General features: G+C 42.7%; 1 protein-coding gene across 2 annotated transcripts in view; it reads left to right on the top strand.

The window, feature by feature from the left end:
- Positions 1–19,645, top strand: part of PATJ (PATJ crumbs cell polarity complex component) — a 336,896-nt gene extending 317,251 nt beyond the window's left edge. Inside the window, exons 43-45 of one of the 2 annotated variants that reach the window (XM_040627217.1) lie at positions 9,748–9,854; positions 13,005–13,128; positions 17,650–19,645. In XM_040627217.1, coding sequence (XP_040483151.1) covers positions 9,748–9,854; positions 13,005–13,128; positions 17,650–17,796 — 378 coding nt within the window. In that variant the 3' untranslated portion in view covers positions 17,797–19,645. The remainder of the gene's footprint in view (positions 1–9,747; positions 9,855–13,004; positions 13,129–17,649) is intronic. The other variant, XM_040627218.1, reaches the window with a different exon arrangement.
- The last annotated feature ends 724 nt before the right edge of the window (positions 19,646–20,369 follow it).

Here is a 20,369-nt window from a genome sequence, read left to right as displayed (position 1 = left end):
CTATATACATTCTAAAACTTTCCAAAGGGAAAAGTAAAAGCTACTTACAAAAGAACAAGAGATTCAGATGGCACCTCTTTTTCAGCAGTGTATTTCTGAGAAAATCACTTTAGGATGTAATCCAGCAAAAGAGCAAGTAAGAAAGAAAAAAGAGGGAAGCCAGTGGATTCAATGCTGAGAAACATGGAAGTCCCAGGGCAGCTGTGTAGCAAGCATAGAGAATAACTTACCCAAACTGGAGCAGGGGGAGAAGATACTCTAAGAGAGATGCCTGTGCATCGAAAGGAAAGAACAGGAACAGATGTATTATCTCATCTGTTTAACTAAATCGGAAGTTTGAGATCACTGGGAGAATCTGGGGCTCAGTTGGTGGTAAGTATATCAAAATTAAACAAAATGAGATCATTGTTACCTTGGAGAAAATAAACTTGTACCAAGAAGAGGAAATGTAATCATAGTACAGTAGTTGACTCAGTATAAATAACGTTTATATAAACAATTGTAAGTCATAATAATAAAACCAATACAACCAAGCATAATGCATGAACTGTTAGTATCATGGTTATTTGGGATGTGTTAGTGAAGAGGAAAATACGAGAAGTAAATCTTTAAAGCTGAAATAAAAGAGGTTGTTGGAAATTGTTAGAACTGTAGAGGTTTAAGTGTATTTAAGGAAACACAGGAAACAAGTAGAACTTTAAAATAATATAAAGTGGAAGAGTTTGGCAAGCTAAATTTTCATCCACTGGATTATTTCATCTGTTGAAATAGGGAGTTGATAGACATCAACAAGATGATAAATTTTAAAATAGGCTTGTAAGCATATTACTTAGCTTATGCCTCTAGAATTGAAAAGAGAAATGTTTAGTGTGTCTCCAGAGAGTGAAAGTGTTGAATTTTTTATCATGTGCTGTACTATTTAATTTTTTATCATGTGCACACAAAAATATCCTGGAAAAATAAAATAGGAAAGAACCAGGAGTCAAAAATACAGATTCTAGACACTTAAGGAGAAAAGAATTTTAAGAACAGCACACTTCCAATGAAGCAGAAATAAATAAAATCGCAAAAATCAGTACAACTGGTAGATAAATCACTGGCAATCTTTAAAGAAATTGATTTTCTTTCAGAGTTGGTGGTGAGTCAGTAGAGAGCAAAGGAATAGTTGGGAGCAAAAAAGATAGAAGACAAGGTAGGGATGATGTTACCTCTGAAAAAGAAGATTACAAGTTCTGTAGTGAAGGGGCGCCTGGCTGGCTCAGCTGGTAGGGCACGAGACTCTTCATCGCGGTCTCATAAATCCAAGCCCCACGTTGGGTGTAGAGATTACTTAAAATCTTTAAGAGAAAACAAATTTTCCGCGAGCTGATTATTGCAGTGCTGCTGCTAGTTCAGAAGCCGAGCTGAGACCCACTGGAGGGTGCATTACTTAGAGAGAGGAAAGCACGTTATTCTCTGTGCCTGGAATACCTGTAACACCCCACTTCCATGCCCTCTCTATAAATCCTGTGAAATCCTTTGTTTTAGAAACTCTCCAACCAAGAAGTTGGGGAATAGGGAGTGCCTGGGGCTCATTTTGCCCTGAGACCATGAACTGCTCCAAAGTAATGTCTGTGCCCCCAGCACAGGGCCTGGCCTAAAAAGTGTTGGTCACGTCGAGTGGGTTGCTGAGCTATGCTGATCGAGTTAAAAGATACCAACTTAGAGAGAACTAATCAGCACGGTTACCAATTCGGTCTGGAAAAATTCTACTAGAGGTGAGAGATGGATTGGGTTGGGAACGGAAAAGGTGTGTGATGGAGGGCGCAGGGCAAGCATCTAAAGGCACATGTGAGCATCAGTAAAGGAGGGGCTTGTGAGCAGTTCTTAACCTTGGCTGTGCGATAGAGTCACTGATCCCAATACTAGTCCCTGGTTCTACCACAGGGATTAATGGGTCTGGGATGTGGCATGGACTTTGAGAGAGTCTAAAGCTTCCCAGGTGTTTCTAATAGGTAACCAGCTGACCGGTGGAGGTCATGATGGATAGAAAGCCGAGTGATGCTGGGAAGGGAGTGGTAAGCTCCAGGAAAAGGACAAAGAGCTGAAGGTTTGAAAACTGAAATGAAGACCAGTGGGAGTTCTATAGAACCAAGTAGTCTTTAATACCAGAAAGTTGTGTGTTTGAGTCCTCTCACTTATCTCTTCAGTTTTCTATAAATAGGGATCATAGCTCCTTTCTTCCAAGGTTGCTGTGAGGATTAAATGAGGTGTAATTTTTAATAAAACAGTGAATTGCCAATGGTAAGCATTATATAAGTGGCTTTGTATTACTTTCATTGTAATAACATGAGCTCGAGGTCAGCAGATGCAAACATTTCTAGGACCCTGGAAGTGGGTGGTTTTCCAGGTGGCACGTGAGATGTGTGCCACTGGATGGTGATGTCACTAGCAGACACTTGGCCCCTTGTTTTACTCCAAACTTAAAACATTTGACACTTCGAACCATTATATTTTTCAAACAGATGCATTGAGGTCAGTGTTCTCTGATGTCCCTGGAATCAGTGTCATTAGGTTCTAAATAAAAACTTGAAGCAGATGTGCTTCCTACTTCATTAAGTTACACCAAATGTCAGGCATGGGCCAAGGCAAGCTTTTCTTGATTGCTCTTCTGTTCTGTGCCCCGTCTTAAGATGCCAGCTTTCTCAGAGAGCACCTTAGCTTCCCGTCGGCTTTCAGCGTATCCACACTGTGGATCTGGGATCCAGGTCGGGTGTGAGTGCTGAGTTCGTGTTCTGTACTGCAGGGTTGGAGCCCTAACAAGTCTAAGGGCTAATCTTACTCTTCTACAGGAGCCACAGCTCGGGGGACTTGTAAGCAAGGAGCTCAAGCTTGTGTGCGTTGTGATAATCCTACTTACTGGAAAGTATTTCGACTTCTCAATTCTCCAAGACAATCCCCCGAACCTATTTTTTTTTTAAAGATTTTATTTATTTTAGAGAGAGAGAGAGAGAACACAAGCGGGGGAATTAGGCCGGGGGAGAGGGAAAAGCAGACTCCCTGCAGAGCAGGGAGCCTGATGCAGGGCTCAGTCCCAGGACCCTGGGATCATGACCTGAGCCTAAGGCAGACGCTTAACCGAATGAACCACCCAGGTGTCCCTCCCCCCCCAAAAAAAACCCTATTTTTAAGGAAAAGGTACTCAGCCTAGGGTCCATGCAATAAAAATTGTGCTTTATTACTCAATTTGAAAGCATCACGCATACATCATTTTAATATAGAACTTACAATTCTAATTGAATTTAGTTTTGCTTTTCACCTAAATTAGTAAATGCCACAGGAAGCCAAGGCATGAGAAAGCATATCAGAATGAATACCCTCCTGGAGGGGAAAACACAGTTTGATGAGGGAATCCATTTAGAGGGGGAAACACGCTGTGGGGGGCAAGGACAGTTGGAGGGGGAAACACGCTATGAGGAGCAAGGACAGTTGGAGGGGGAAACACGCTGTGAGGGGCAAGGGCAGTTGGAGGGGGAAACATCCTTATTGGTTCTTCCTCTTCCACTGATTCACAAGTCTCCACTTTTTCATTAGACTCAGATAAGGCTTCTTCCTCATCCTTCATTTCACAAGTCTTCCTCTCGGATAGAGTGACTTCCTCCTTCTCTTCTTTCATTTCACAAGTTTCCCCCTCCTCAAGTGGAGTGACTTCCCCCTCTTTCATTTCATGAGTCTCTCTCCCCTCAGGTAGAGTGGCTTCCTCCTTCTCTTTCATTTCACATGTCTCCCTCTCTTCAGGCACAGGGATTTCCTCCTCGTCTTCCTTCAGACCAGTGACCTCCCTCTCCTCAGGTAGGCACTTATTAAATGTTTGTCATAACAAGGTTGGGGAGAAGGTGAGGAGACAAAGTACTTTCATTAAAGCCCGGTAAGAGTTCAAACTGCTGCAGCCACTTGGCAGCTTCAGAAGATCTATGACATTTACTCTGTGCGTACCCATCACCCAGCTGTGCGTACCCAGACACCTAGCTGTCTGTCTTAAAGAGCCACTCAAGGTCTATGTAGCAGCACTATGTGCAGGACCCACAGGTTTTGAACCAAGTGAATGGTTTTAAAGGGTGAGTGGGAAGCAAGGAAGACATCTGTCATATCTCCAGTCCCTAGGGATGAGGGACGAGAAGAAACGTTGCTGATCTGAGTAATGTGGAAATAGAGCTGGCCCTAGCTGGGTCCAAGGACTCCGGACACCACAGCTTTTGAACCATGTATTCAGGTTGCACAGACCTTAATATCTGTTGTCTGAGGACTTCAAAGCCACCTTTGCTTTACCCAGAAAACCTATTCTTCCCCTCTTCTCTCTCCTTTGTACAGCATGTGTTCAGATCTGCCCCCCACACTAGATAACATCAACTGCAAGCCTGTCCATTGAAGGGACTGAACACATCTGCTTTCCCTTGGTTTCCTCTACTCCCTTCTCTATCCTCAGAACCTACCACAGAAGTTTGTACCCGAAGTTCTAGATTTACTTTAAAAAAAAAAAATGAATAAACCTCCCATTAGTCTGTTTACCTTCCCCTTTTCATAACACACGAAGAGACCTTTCCCAGCCTTACCTCCATGCCGTTCAGTTCCTGAACTGAACGTGTTGATGGGGGACGAGCACTTCAGATGCAGGACTGAACTAAGACTCATAGGCCACATCTCCTTGGACTTGTACCCAGCTGAACACACACACCCTTCAAAATCAGATCAGATTATCATCTTTCACAAATCAGCCCCTGGGAAGACCGACCGACTCTGAGACCAGGATGGTAATGCAAACACCTTGGGGCTATGAAGTCATTCCGGGGGTGATGGGTTTATGGTCGCCTTGCCTTCCTGCAAAAGACGAAGCCATTAGCGAAAATCTTCACATTTCCCATCTAGCTTCTTGGCTTCCACTCCTACAAAACAGGAGCTTAAACAGCCCCAAGGAGCCTAGGTAAGCCCCTAGGATTTAATATCATCAGTGGCTGGGAGGCACTTTTTATTTCAGGGTTGGGGGTAAGCAAGAGGACTTCAGGTTTTAGAGGGATGTGAGTTTTTCTGTAAGATGGTGCTGGTAGAAGTGTTCTTGTATTTTCTAGCTAGATAAAAAAATTTAATTTTTACCCAAATAGAACTGTGACTCTGGTATCACAATTTATATGGCCGATTTCATAGACTCTTGAAAGTGTATTCTCTTTCTAAAAGTAAAAAAAAAAAAAAAGCGATCCTTCTGGAACATCCATGGGCATATGTCTCCCACGCCCTGAGTGCTCTTCTTAACAGTACCTTCTGAGAGCCAGGAAGTTTTCCTGCCTGTTGTCAACCACACGCCATGATGATCTGCTCTATTTGCAACTGCTTGTTCAACTATCTCTCTCCCCTCTTCCTCCCTGACACCATATCGAGACTGTGCTTAACTACATGCAGTGTGAGTCAGATTGCCTGGTGTGAGGGTCCAAGGCCAGGTCTATACCCTCACACTGCATATGATTAAGAGCACAAGATTCTAGTGTGAAATGACATGGAAATGAAACCAGCCTTCACTCCTTAACAGACTTTGGGAAAGCTACTTAACCTCTGCTCCAGGTTCGTCCATCTGAAATACAGAAATAATAGTGGCACCTACCTCTATAGGGACTCAGGAGAGTGCTTAGCGTAAAGGAAGTGCTCAGTTGATACCCAGTTGTCATGGCACTGTTACAGATTGAACAAATGGGCAAAGAAAGGAGCAGGTTGCCATCAAATCTTCGCTTTTGAAGACACCTTAGAGAAGACAATATTTTACTGACTTTCTTTGTCAGCCCCATAATGGATGGTCTCTTTCTTGGTCAGCTGAGAGTACAAGTCCAAATTCCCACCAAATATAGGAATCCCCTTTACTATATCCCAAGTTAATAGATTTTGAGCCTCTGTTCGAGGATGCTTATGCTGTAACAAGCTGTGCCGTTCCGTTCTGTAACTGCCTTACTAGAGGTTTTTTTCTCCTTAAAAGGACCCAAAACCAATCTCCTTGTAACCTCTATCAGTCTCACTGTGTTCTGTGGAAATTCAGAAAATTGAGTCCCATAATCCTTATTCCTTAGGAAGGTTTTGGGTTCATTCACTCCACAAATACTCATTAAGCAACTGTTACATGCCAGGCATGTTAATACTGAGAAGCAGTCCTTATCCTCATGAATCCTGTGATGGGGCAGTGGGGGAGATACGGAAATAAGTATCATCACAGTTTGTGGGAAATATTTGGAGAGCGCTGCAGAGAGAAAAACAGGAGAAATTAATTTAAGCACCAATTGTAAAGAAGGCTGGTATAAGGAAAGTGACTTGTAAGCTGATACCAGGCCAACTGGTGGTTTTGGGGGGGGGCAGATTGCCGGCAGAGAGAACTGGAATGTGGGGTGGAGTGGAAGGAGAATGATGGGATTAGAGGAGCAGGCTGGGGGGGGGAGACCTTTGTGTATATAATTAGAGAGTCTGAATTTTATTCTAAGTACAAAGAGAGACCACTGAAAGGTTTTAAGCAGGGGAGTGCCATTATGCAGTTTATATTGAAAAAGATAACTGGCTGTTGTATAGAAGAGAGATTGGAAGAGGATGAGTGGGGATGCCGGTTAAAAGGCAGATGATGATGATGAATTGATTAGGATGGTCACCATAGAGGCAAAAAGGAACAGGTTGGACAAGTGTTTTAGAGGTAGAATCCAGAAGACTTGATGGTGGATTGCATAAGGCAGGTGAGAGAGGGATGTATCAGGTTGATATTCAGAGAGTAAGCACCTGTGTGGTTAGCATCCCTGCATCCTTTCTTGTTAGACAGTCATCACCAGTCAGCCATCAAGCATTTTCAGTTTTATACCTAACACATTTTAATCAGGTAGTCAGAGGTGCCATCTACTAAGAGGGAAAACTAAGGGGAAATGAATTAGAAAATGGTTGTTGGATCAAGAGTTTGAATTTGGTTAATGCAGATGATAAGTTGGCAATTGGATATAGCAGACTAGGCTGGGAATTTTCAGCACCTTGTTGCCACCTAGACCCTGAGTGTGCATGTGGGAATTGGGAACAGGACTGAGCCACAGGAGTGAGTAGAATAGCCAAGAGGTGTAAAAGTGGGCCCCAGCAGCAAGAGGAAGGCCAGAAAGTGGGTCATAGAAGTTTAGGTCTGGTGATGGGGATGGCTGCTGAGATGGAGTGGTTCAGGAAGATGGTGTAGGTTGAGATTACAGAGGTCAGATGCAAAGACAACTTCTCTGATACGCTTGCTATGGGGAGAGTAGAAAAAGGGCTGGTGGAAAGTGGAGGGGCTCTTGTGGACAAGGCGAATCTGTCTTTTCCTCTTTGTCTCTTATCCTAAATATTTGCATAGTTCATTCAGTCATTCTGTATATGGTGGTATTTCCAGAAGATTCCATACCTTGCACACAGCTGTGTTTTCCTCCGGAATAGGATACTTCACCAAAATGTGTTCTGACTCGCCATGGCCGGCCTGTTGCTTTCCTTGTTGTAAAAACTCTATTTTAAACAGATGCAGCTAAGCTTAGCAGTTTAGGCAGCCATGCCCTCTGTTGGCTCATTCTGAAACTGCAGTCAAATCCAGTTCCTTTGCATTGGTGTCAAGTTCCTCACTCCATACTTACTTGTGTACTGACTATTATAACCTAAAAGAAGAACCATTGATCAGAGGTAGGAGTAGCCCAGGAGCTCTGGAGAGAGAGAAGCTCGGAACTAGTGGAGATGGAAGACATCTCCAGGCTAAGTATACAAGGCAGGCTTTTATGATTCCCATTCAACAGATGAGAAAGCTGAAATTCAGGAACTGAATGCCAGAACCTTTAAATGGCAGGAACTGAATGCCAGAACCTCATTCTGTGTCCTCGAATGAGCTGTCAGAGCTATACCATATTTCTTTTGAATGCCTTTGAATGTTATTTGAAGATTACCAATATAGAGTGAATGTTTACATGTCATGTACTATTGTTTGGAACCATCTATAAAAACAAATAATAGGGAATCAGAGATAGTCATTCATTCTTTCTTTCATTTGCCAAATATTATTTGAACATCTATATGCCGGGCACTGTTGTACATAAGGCGGATACAGTAGTGACTGAAACAGACAAGCTTCCTGCTCTCGCACTCTCATATGAAGTGACAATAAGATGAATATGGTAAAATAGGTAGAGTTTACTAGGCAGTAATGGTGGTAAGAAGGAAGCACAAAACAGAGAAGGGTATGAAATGCTGGACTGGGTGTTGGTGCGGAAATTATAGTTATAGTGGCCCAGGGCCTGAGGGAAGTGGAGCCGCCCATGCGGATGCTGACTGCAGCATTCCAGGCAGAAGGCAGAGCACCGGCAGAGCACGGAGGTGGAGACGCCCTGGCATGGTAGAGGGACAGCGAGGAGGCCGGTGTGGCCGGAACACCGGGACTGCAGAGGAAAATGTTAAGAGCTGAAGGCAGAGACATAACTGGGCAGGTCATCTGCAGATGACCTTGTGGGTCACAGTAAGGACTGAAGCTTGTGATCATAGGGAGCTGGCTTTCCTTTGGACAGTTTTAAGCAGAGGAATGTAATAATCTGTGTTTGAACAGGACCATTCTAGCTGCTGTGGAGTGAGTCGGGGAGGGGCTAAAGCAAGGAGAACAGCAAGGGGGTTTTTGTAGAACTCCAGGCAAGAGATGATTTTGTAGAAAGACCAATAGAGGGGCGTCTGGGTGGCTCAGTCGTTAAGCGTCTGCCTTCGGCTCAGGGCGTGATCCCGAAGTCCTGTGATCCAGCCCCCCACTGGCCTCCCTGTTCTGCTGGGAGCCTGCTTCCTCCTCTCCCACTCCCCCTGCTTCTGTTCCCTCTCTCTCGCTGGCTGTCTCTCTCTCTCTGTCAAATAAACAAATAAAATCTTTAAAAAAAAAAAAAGGAAAAGAAAAAGAAAGACCAATAGAGGGATGCCTGGGTGGCTCAGTCAGTCAAGCGTCTGCCTTTGGCTCAGGTCATGATCCCAGGTTCCTGGGTCTGGCTTCCTGCTCAGTGGGGAGTCTGCTTCTCCCTCTCTCTCTCTGCCCCTCCCCCTGCTTGTGTGCTCGCGCATGTGTGCACTCTCTCTGACAAATAAATAAATAAAATCTTTAGAAAGAAAGACCAATAGAATTTTATGAGGACTGAATGTGGGTTGTGAGAGAAGTAGTCAAGGATGACACCAAGGCATTTGCTGAAACTGAAAGAATGAAGTTGTACTTACCTGAGATGAGGAAGGCTACAAGAGCTGAGGTCGGAGGGGTGGGCTCGGTGCTGCACGTGTTAGCTTTGACATACGTGCTGGACATTCCACTAATTGGTGACTGGATAGAGAGATCTGGAGTTAAGAGGTGGTGCTGGAGATGCGGACTCAGGAATTATCATTACATAGATGGTATTTAAATGATCAAATAGGGTAAGATGAGATAGGATGAGCTAACTAAGGGGAGGTGTGGATGGGAGAGATAAGAAACTCAAGGACCAAGCCCTGTGGCACTCACACAGAGGTTTAGGAGATAAGAAGGAAAGGAAGCAGGTAGAAGGGAAACTAGTGAAGTATGGAGTCATGGAAGCCAAATGAAGACAATAGTTTGAGAGAATAATCCATTTGTGTCAAATGCTGCAGATAGGTTGAGTCCGATGAGGATGAGAACCAACCATTGAATATAGTATGGTTTCTCTAATTTTCTCCTGACTTTCAGTGGATTTTCTTGTTCTAATTTTCCCCCAGGTTGTAGCAGATACCAATATAAGCGCCATAGCAACTCAGCTTGAAAACATGTCTACAAGCTACCACCTTGGTTCTCCCACAGCTGAACACCATCCAGAAGACACAGAGTGAGTATTCTAGATGCAGAGTGCCTGTTACATGTGTGGGCAAGGCTCAGCGAGACCTTTTCCAGAATCTAGAGTGTGCTCTCTAAAGAAGATGAGGGGGAAGTACACATTACCTTTTCTAACTCCTAGAGAATCTCTAGGAACACACCAGGGTTTCCTGATTTCTCACCAGGCTTGGTTCCATGTAGAATCTTAAGAGACGGCTGCGAAGGGCCTGCACACACCCGGCATCTGGTCACTTTGACACAGTGCCTTCTTCCTTAGGAATCACAGATTTACAACCCAGGTGCACCCTGCTTTATTATGCAGGGAATTATGTTTTCTAAGCTAAAGTCCTGTTCCAAGATTTAATCTTACGGTTATACTTGCTGGCATTCTTCATTAAAACCAGTCATTGCCATGAAAGCAGTATTTCTCACACTAGAATGCATGTATTAAGTATCTAAGGAGCATAGTTTAAATGGCTCATTTCTCTGGCCCCATTCTTAGAGACTCTCATGAGTGGTCTGCAGTGAATTCCCCAGAGCAGTTTTGCGAGGACAGAGGATCCGTACTCTCGGAAATGCTGCCCAAAGTTATGCCTCTCAGTACCGCTAGTGCCTGGTCACCAGTACGTGCTCAGTAAATGCTTGTTGACGGATCTGAATGTGTCATTGGAAAGCTTTGATGATCACAGACATTTCAGACTTTTTCCTGGTACTTCACAGGAAAGAATATTAAACTGAGCTCATTTTACTTTTTTCTCATTATGAAAGTAATAAATGCATGCTCTTAAAATATGACAAATATATAAATTATGCTGTTTTCAAGTCACAATGGCCCTTTCGTGGGAAAAAAAAAAAACCAGGACTCTATTATAGGCAGAGTGGTTAGTGCACCTTCAGCACCCTTTACTGTCCCGATGGAGGTACAGAGATGCCCTTGTGGTCTTGGGTCCTTTGCTAAGAACACAGCTCCTGGCAAGTTGGGACCCACTGGCATAAAAGAATTTATAAAGTATTTAGAATCTGACTACTGTTAACATTTGGAGATTTTTTTTATTAGTCTTTTTTATGAAAGTAAATTAAAACAAACTGAAAATGTGAGATAAATGGAGGCAAGCTCCATCTGATGTTGCCAACTGAGGAGTGGAGTTACATTCCCCCGCCCCCGAAAACAGGTCTTTATTTGTGAAGAAGCACAATTATGAAGGTCTCTAATGATTTGGTGGCTCCCAGGGCCTAGCTCTAAGAAAATGACTTTGGACGTCTCAATTCCTATTTCAGGATCCTTAGAAACAGGGGGCTGCATGTGAAAGAGGAACCATGAATCCAATTCATGGCTGGCCAGTGCGCCATGACTGAGAATACTTAACAAGGCCACCAAGTCATGAAATTGTGGAGCTTTATTCATGACATCATTACCATGTGGCCGTAGGATATAATTCATCATTATTTCAGCAGATCTTTATTGAGCACCTTCCGAAGGCCAGATACTGTACAAGTACTGGGTTCTGAGGATTCGAACTTAAAAAACATAGGTGAAGGCATTGCCCCAGTCCTCAAGGAATTGCCAGAGAATTGGGAAAAGAGGCCCATAAATCTACGTTTGTAAGAGTTGATAAGTATAGGGGAGTCCAGTTCCAAGAGGAAGATTATGAAGCACAGGGTCCTGTGAAACCCTGGAAGTGGGACACAACCCCGTTAGGGCGTGTCGTTGGAGACACTGGTGCTTTGGCTTAGTTTTAGAAGAATTAGAATAAGCAGGAGTGGCATTCAGAACAGTTAACGATTTCTGTGACATGGACATTCAGCCATTACTATGGATTGCCAGCTGTAAACAACCAGTAAGTACCTCAACAGACAACCTGTATCGGTGGGAACCAGCTGACAATCAATCCAAAAATAAGCCGGGCAAAATTGAGGAGGGGGAGAGGGAAGAATATTCTAGTCAGACAGAACAGCGTATGCAAAGGTGGCTTATATCCCAGTTCTGCAAATTTCTCTAAAGCCGCGAACGGCTGAGTTGGTGGGACCCGGCTCTGCCCCTCGGACATGCATGCTGCCACAAACCAAGTGAGGCGACCAGTGTGTAAATATGAACCTCCCACGAGGAAGACAGCAGGCGCTGGGATCCCAGGGTTCCTTTAGGTTTTTACCCTTTGGACAAGGACATTTGGGAAGAAGAAATTGCCATTCGCTAAGCTGAACTACTTGAGCCCACGTAGATCATTTAATTTTTAGCCATGTTATTTCTAAGAGAGAAGACTTCCACACTGGACGAAACCTTGAAAATCTAAATTACCCATTTGGAACAGACTGTCCTTTATCCATTTTGCTTCTCTTTGGTTTCTCTCTTTTCTCCTGGATTTCACGTCTCACGGACACAGTCATGATCCTGAGTTTGTGACAAGCACAATGCAGACAGCTGGGAATACTGAGATGACAGAGACTTAAGGAGTTCGTAGTCTGGTAGAGGAGAAAGGTGACTCAGCGGTCACGCCACAGTATAGCGAGGACTGTAGTGGGACGTCGGGACCCACCGCAGAGGGAGCACGAAGCAGGATCGGCTAACTCTCCCAAGGGAAAGCATCACCTTGGAGGTGGGCTTTGAAGAACGAGTTCCCACCCTGGGTCCCCTAGGTGGAAGTGGTGGGCCGGGTGTGTGAGGCTACGGAGGCAGAAAAGGAGCCGCGGCGTACTGAGCTATTGGGCTGGTGTCCCCTGCCCTTCATCCAAGCCCACCTGCAGACTGGCGGCCTGCCACTAAGCTAAGCGATACCCCACCTCTCCGTCTTCCCGCACCTTCTTTGAGGGTATAAAGACAGTCTCATTCAGCTTTAAACAGGAAGTGTCAGAGTTAAAAACTAAGCATGGAGAAGGGTGCTGTGACAACCTCAGCATCATGACTTTATTTTTAATTAAAAAACAGTGAGTTTTATGAAAGAGAAACCCCTTATACGTCAAGTCATTAAAGACCTATTGCTCATCAGTCCCACATGACATGGGAAATGTAAAAGTAAGTTTCTAGTTTGCCAAGAGTTCGATTTCATAAACTGGCCTTCATAGTTTTGCAGTATGAAAGTCTCTCTCAAATCTGTGTTCTTCCATTAAAATGAAATTCCCTCTCAATATCTATTCTTGAATTAAACAGCGTGCATTGTGTTTTCAGAACACCTCCACCTAAGATTATTACTTTGGAGAAAGGCTCTGAAGGATTGGGGTTTAGTATTGTAGGGGGTTATGGAAGTCCCCATGGAGACCTGCCAATTTATGTCAAGACTATATTTGCAAAGGTATTTTTTTCCTTTTTACTGTACTTTTTTTTTTTTTTAACCTAGGTGAGATTTTTTTTAAAGTGCTTTGCTTTGCTTACTTTTAGCTATACCTGGGTGTGTGCTTGTATGCTTATTTCATTTTAACTTTGTGTAGGACATTCCCGCACCAGACTAGGGAAAGAAGAGTTCTTTTGTAAGAGTGGAGTTACAGGAAGTGTAATTTTCTTTGGACCCTATTATAAAAGTAGATTTTAAAGAGTGTCTTCTTTCAAGAACACAAGGAGCAGTGTCGTGCTCTTTGGAAGCTGACCTTGGAAGTATTATTCTGAGCTAGAACAAAAGTTTGGCTTTCTCCTTCAAGAAGAGATGACAGCAGAGGACCGTGGCAGAAAGCTCTGTACGAGCCTCGGGTCGGTACAGCATTAATGGCTGTCCGTCTCCACTAACTTCAGGATGCTTCAGCTTAAATTGCCCTCTCTCTTCCAGTCCTCTGCTAAGGTACTTGCAGGATCAGGCCACTAAAGTAGACTCCAGACGGGTAGTAGTGCTTTTCAGGAACTAAATACCCCAATACATCCCACTTGATACATAGGTCATGGTGTACGTTCCTACTGCTGCCTCTAGATGGCTCTTAGATAAGTTGGGGTTTTTTTGTTTGTTTTTTTTTAAGTTTATTTATTTAAGTAATCTCTACACCCTATGTGGGGCTCAGACTCACGACCCCGACATCAAGAGTTGCATGCCCTTCCAACTGAGCCAGCCAGGCGCCCCTTAGATAAGTTATTTTTCACTTTGTTGTGATTTTTAAAAGTTGGAATTCAATTTTATTATAGATTGTGGAGGTCTCTGAAAAGGACTTAGTATTGCTAGTACAACTTTATTCTTCATTGGTTTTATGGTAGTCATTTGTTTATTAATTGCTCCCTCCTGCTTTTTCCTAAAGAAATAAAGGTCTTCAAGAGAAGGAATAAGATAGATACTCTTTCTAGAAAGCTACACTATACATTAAATAACAAGTTCACTTTTACCTGTGCAGCTCTTATCACCTGTTAATTGAACCTAACCATGACCTGACATACTCCTTAAGTCATTTGGCATTTCCTTTTGGAACATGTTAGGCAGCTGCACGTTTACCCACCTGTTTCCAATTTGTTAGGGAGCCTATTAAGAAGACATGTTATTCCCAAACTACACATCTGTTGACCTGGTCGTGGGCAAAAGGCGAGAGGGAAGGCAGATCAGAAACATTCTGGATAGCAGTGCTGCCCTAGTCTGATAATTCCCAAGGTGGTAAGCTACCTACAGACCCTCCTTTTCCAAAGACAACACCATAAGTAGTTGTGATAACTATTCTTTGGGGGTATTATTATACTTGCTTTTAAAAGAGCCAGCTACATAGATAAGAATCGTGAAAAACACGTTTACTTCCCTGCCTTTGCCTCCATAAAACCCTTCCAGAATGTTTGTAATCCCCTGCTCACTTCATAACTGTAGAGCTGGATCCACGATGTTCAAACAGAGGACCGGTTAGCTTCTCAGGCTTTTGACCCGCAGCCCAGAGTTAGCAGCCACCCAGCTCCACCGATCTAGACAACTCATAGACAGTGGGACTGGGGCCAGGCACCTTCGGTCAGGTCAGCAGAGCATACAGCTGAGGACGAAATGGCCGTGCCTGGCTAGTGGGTTTGAAAAGAAACCACCATCAGATCACAGTGGGACAAAGTAGTGGGGATAATGAATGGACTGAAGCTCTGACAGAACCTCTTTTCAAAGGTCCTCATTGAAAAATGCTCATTTAGAAAGCACCTCTGCAAGTGGTAACCCAGGAGGAAATCTTAAACATCCTTGATATGTTTATTTTTTAAGGAATGGACCTTTGTTTGTAAAGTGAGGCCCACCTGAAAATGAAAAGCTCTGAATTAAAAAAAAAAAAATGTTCTAAAGCTCTAGTCAATGGCCTGCTTAGTTCAGTCTCAATAAAAGAATATTCTACTGCAAACAATTATTATTTTTAGATTGTTCCATGGTGTTTATTATAATGATACCTCATTGGGTGACTTTTTCTTTTTTCATTTGTTTGAATGAACCAATATATCCAAATTTAAAAATTTTCTTTAGAGAATCAATAAACCAAAAACTGGCAAAAGAGTTTTTGGGTTTTTTTTTTTAAACGATGAAATCCTTCTAAAAATGAATTTTGACACTAAGCTTAACATTTCCCCCATAGGAATTTTGAGGAAGGACCTATAGCTATATGTTTTCCGTGTTTTTAAACAATGAACATAACCTCTTTTTTTTTTTAAGTTTATTTATTTAAGTAATCTCTACACCCCAACATGGGGCTTGAACTCATGACCCCGAGATCAAGAGCCACCTGCTCTTCTGATGGAGCCAGCCAGGCGCCCAACAACAATCATTTATTCTTAAAAATGTTTGTCTTCTCAAGTTTCTGGATCTCAGATGCCCACAAGGTGTGGGTTTTTATGGGACCTTTTTAATGTCCCTAAGCTTCTTTTAATAATTCTCTTGCTCAACTAAGAAATTAATTTGGCCCGTTGAGGTCTTTTTTCCCCTCCAGAAATAGGAAGCATGACAGGCACTTTGAATGTGTAGGATTTTTGGGACTTAGTCAGTCTGATTAACGGGCTGTCAGAACCTTCCATTTTCTTTCAGGTGTTTGGTTGGAAACTTCAAAGTCAAAGCCAGCTTTAGGTCTCAGTCTTCTCAGCAATCAGATTTTACCATAAGCCAACAAGAAATTGGCTTACAACGACCGCAACAATCCCGAACGTTTAGGGAACAGCTTTTCAGAGACTGTGAAATCTGAAAACATGAGCTCGGTTCACTTTATTACACTACCACCATTATTGAGTAAATACCGTGTACCATGCATTCAATCCTTAGAACAGGCCAAGAGATAGGTAGTAGATGCCTATTTTACAGCATCAGGGAGGGCTAAGTGCCAATGCTGGGGACACAGCAAGTGGGTAGAGCCACATTTCCGAAGTAGAAGGAGGTCTGTCTGTGACTCATTTATTTCTCCCTTCCTTCGCTTAGTGTGCAAATGCCATACTGATGAAGTAGGAGACGTCAGTGAAGTCATCCTTTTTTGCATCCCAGAAAATGAAAACTTAAAAAACTGGACATGCTTTTCAACTAACTACATAGATATCTGAGGCTTCCTAAAGCCCTTAGATGTAACATTTAATAAAATCAAGTTAGCCAAATAATTGTGATTTTATCCACAAGTTGTTTAATCTTATCCGTATTGCAGTTAATATACTTTCTTTAAAAAAAAAATTTAATGAAGTTACAAGTTATTTAATTTTGGTATTTCCCCCCAGTACAGACCTGGTTTTGAATATTCTTTAAAACTCCATTATACCAGAATTTCACTCTTTTCACGGTTTGGAGATTCTAGGTAATTCACCCGTCACCTGAGGACCTTCGTACTGCAGGTGGACACAGGTCTCTGGAGCATTAGTTAGTCCCTCAGTTTGACTCCTGACTGAGTCCATCAGGACAGGCCACCTGTGGGCCTTGATTATTTTCCCCAGCACTTCAACATCATTTAGGGAACTCTTCCGGCACTAATTTTTCAAGGGATTTTCACAGCCCAACAAAAGGAGAAAGCCTCCCACAAATCATTTCCTAGGTTATTTTTTTTCTTTACTCATCCAGAATATTTCTAGTGATATGGTATTTTTAGATACTTGGCTTTAGAATTTTAAAAAGCCCAAGTTTCACTGGCTTCATGCCATTTTGAGGAGCCATGCATGACTGAGTATATAATGAAAGTAATCATTTAGAACCCTAAATGATCAAAGATAAATGCAGTGGAAGCTTTTGAATATGATATTGCAAAATTTTAGAGATGCTACACTTTGTGTACTTTCACGTAGAACAACTCTATTGAGATAGAACACACATAACGTACAATTCATCCCATTTAGAGGCTACATTTATTTTTTAAGTTGATTTACTTAAGTAATCTTTACACCTAATATGGGGTTTGAACCCTTGACCCCAAGATCAACAGTCTCATGATCTACCAACTGAGCCAGCTAGGCGCCCCGAGGCTACACTTATTTTTGACAGATCACCTCAATGCTGATATCTTAGTAATGCAATAGAAACCCTATATAAATGATGGTATTGGCAATAAGGCTAACACCAGATTCAGCACTGCCTTTGTCAGTATATTATGTATTCATGAATATGACACTCAAATTCCATTCCGTACTGAATATTGAAATAAGGTCCTACTTGTATTAAACGAAATGTGAATATCAGGACATTTCTACTAGTATGTTACCTAAACTAGTATGTAAACTAAACAGTGCGTAATTATGGTTACCATTCAACCGTTATTCAAATAACATATCCTACATTCTTTATTTTCCTGGTTGAAAAACATTACCTAGAAATCACTTTACCTGGTAGTTTTTAAAGTTACTCTTTTCATGAGCACACCATAATATTAATATTATCTGTGAACTGCTTGGTCCCGGATTAAACTGAAACGTCTCTTGTTTGTAGGGAGCCGCTGCAGATGACGGCCGGTTGAAGCGAGGCGATCAGATTTTAGCTGTTAATGGCGAGACGCTGGAAGGTGTTACCCATGAGCAAGCTGTGGCCATTCTAAAACGCCAGAAAGGGACTGTAATCTTAACTGTGCTGTCGTGAGCCCCGGGTCCTAATCACGAGATAGATGCCGTAGAACATCCGGCGGGGCGCGAAGCTCTGAGAGAGGACGAAGAGCAGCCCCCACTAGAACCGCCCTCCTTTAGCACCTCACCCTCTTTGCTCGGGAGAGGCGGCTAGGTTTCACGTGAATTGCCCAGATCAGTCGTCACCTCTGGGTGAGGTGAACTTCTAAAGCTAGAACGAGTCTTACCTGATCTGCATCTCACATCCATATTTAGCCACTAGTAGTAACTGGTTCTGATTATATTTGCTGAAACCGAAGTTAACCGCCTCTCATTCCCGTGCCCTTCTCTGCCCACCCCTCCTCACTCAGAGGCTTAACAGCAAGCTCACGTGTCCTCTGATGAACAGAAACAAATGTTAAGCAACTTGTCATCTCACTCATGATTTACTTAAGCTAATTGTCTCTTCGAGTATGCCAGAAAACAGTAGTAGTATAATTAAGTTACCATTGATCCCCAAGATGAAACACCCACTTCTCCTATGGGAAATTATTGTGCTCTTTTCTGCACAACTTAGAGTCAAATAAGTCTCAAATTTATTTCTCTGGTTAGATCTTTATAAGCTAGTCATTGGTGATTATGATGAGTCAGTTTACAGACTGTAATCTGAAAATTCTGGAAGGCTTTCTAATTGTTTTCTTGGCTACATAAATGTATACCGCTGAGCAAATGCACCTTATTCTCCACAGGAACAGTTAGCATCCGTGTTCTGAATTCTCACCATGCTAAATTATGTTCAAGTCCAGGAAGTTCAGCTGGAGTTAATGGCATCCCAGTAGGCAGCCATCATTCCCCCCCTTCAGTCTTCACACAAGGAGGTAGAAGCCCCAGAACCAGTCTGCAGAGATCAGTAAGTTTTCCCTCAAGTCAGACAAGGTCTGGGTGGCCTTGAACTTGTGCAAAGTGGAGTGGAAAATTTGAGGGTCCTTTCCCTTGGCTCCATACTGGTCAATCTAGCAGCACAAACTGTAGGAACATAGGGATGGAGCAATGTGCTTAGCCACAAAGTGACTGTGGAAATGAACTCAGCCCAAGAGTCAGTGAGGGGGGCTCCTTGGCTGATGTTTCCTGATCTTCAGGAAGCCTCCCATTTGCTAAAGTTTTACATGCTAAGAAAGCAACTCCAGCAGAAAATACAAAAAATACCTTTAAAGTTGAATAGGGGCATTCTTATTTAAGTATCAGCAGAAAAAGGGGGGAGATGTTTATCAGTGAATGTTATAGGTTCTTCTGTAAAAAAAAATGTACCATGAAAGATGAGTGCCAGGATCAGTAGTAGTAGTTTAGCATCTTTGAACTCAAATACAATGCTGCAAATAGTTCACAGTCGTTATCAAAATGGAATGGGCTCTAATTTAAAAATTTTATTTAATAATTACCGATTTTAATTGAGAATTACCTTTGAGTAGACGTAATCACAAAGTGCATTAGCTCTTGTCAGAATATTTTGTGGCTATTCCAAAGTATTGAGTGCCTAAATTTTACGTTGACAATGTCTTTCTTGACTGGTATTTAGTTTTCTGAAGTTACATACGGCTTTTGGAATTTCTGATGCATCCAAGATGTGCAATGTCGTTAGGATCTTATCTTTCAGTGCATGAGAAGCTCTCAGCCTCAGAAGTTCTATGCGAATTGTACCTGCGAGAACACCTGAGGCAGCCAAGAAGAAATGAAGCCCAAATAAAACTTGAAAATGCACCTTAAAAAAAGTGTGTGTGTGTGCACACGTGTGTGTATACACACACACGCAAAAGACTTCATATATTACTTTTAAAATGTGATTCTGCTTGATTTTGATGAAATGGCCATTAAATACACATTTGGAAATAATACGTTGCTGTTGGGTCTCATACACATTATGCTCTTAGGTCATGCCACTAAAAGTCTACTGAGGAATTGTGCTTTATACTCCCTGCTGCTGTAAATTGACCAAAATTCTCATCACTGGTTCTGCCTCTGCTCCGTGACTACTAAATAATTGCCTTGCCAAAAATGCTTTTTTGCATCAGAACTTACTGACAAGCTAAGACGGCACGAAGATGGGGATTTGTGAGAAGAGTGGTTGTCTCATAGCCGCATCTATTGTCTTGGCCTCACCATTTGGGAAATCTATTGTGATTGGAGGCAGCATGGGAGGGAAGTAAATCAGGAGAAGCAAAACTGCCGAATGTATGTGTGCGTTGTTTCCAAAGATTCTAAATAAGTGTAGTTGCCTAAAGGGCAAATGGAATCTTATTATATATGAAAAAGTGTAATTTCTACATCTGATTTGGTTTTTTCTTAAGCCATGTTGTTCCCTCATGGGGGTGGGGAGGCGGATCTGACTTCTCAGAACGTTTCCCAGTCCTGTTAAAGTCCGGGCTCCACTAATGGCTGCCTCGTGACAAGTGTGTTGCCAGGCGTTAGAACAGGTGCTTTATAAAAGAGCCAGTATAGTCATCCAGAGGGCAAGTCTCGGCATCCCCCCGAGTTCAAATCCCGACTCCCCAGCCTCGTGACCCTGTCCAAGTTATTTAACTATCCCTTGCTTTAGTTTCTTCAGTTAGAAAA

This window comes from Ursus maritimus, unplaced genomic scaffold, assembly GCF_017311325.1.
Source record: "Ursus maritimus isolate PB19 unplaced genomic scaffold, ASM1731132v1 scaffold_12, whole genome shotgun sequence".
Taxonomy (NCBI): domain Eukaryota; kingdom Metazoa; phylum Chordata; class Mammalia; order Carnivora; family Ursidae; genus Ursus; species Ursus maritimus.
Note: the sequence above shows the minus strand (reverse complement) of the source record. Positions and strands in the feature narration are given on the sequence as shown.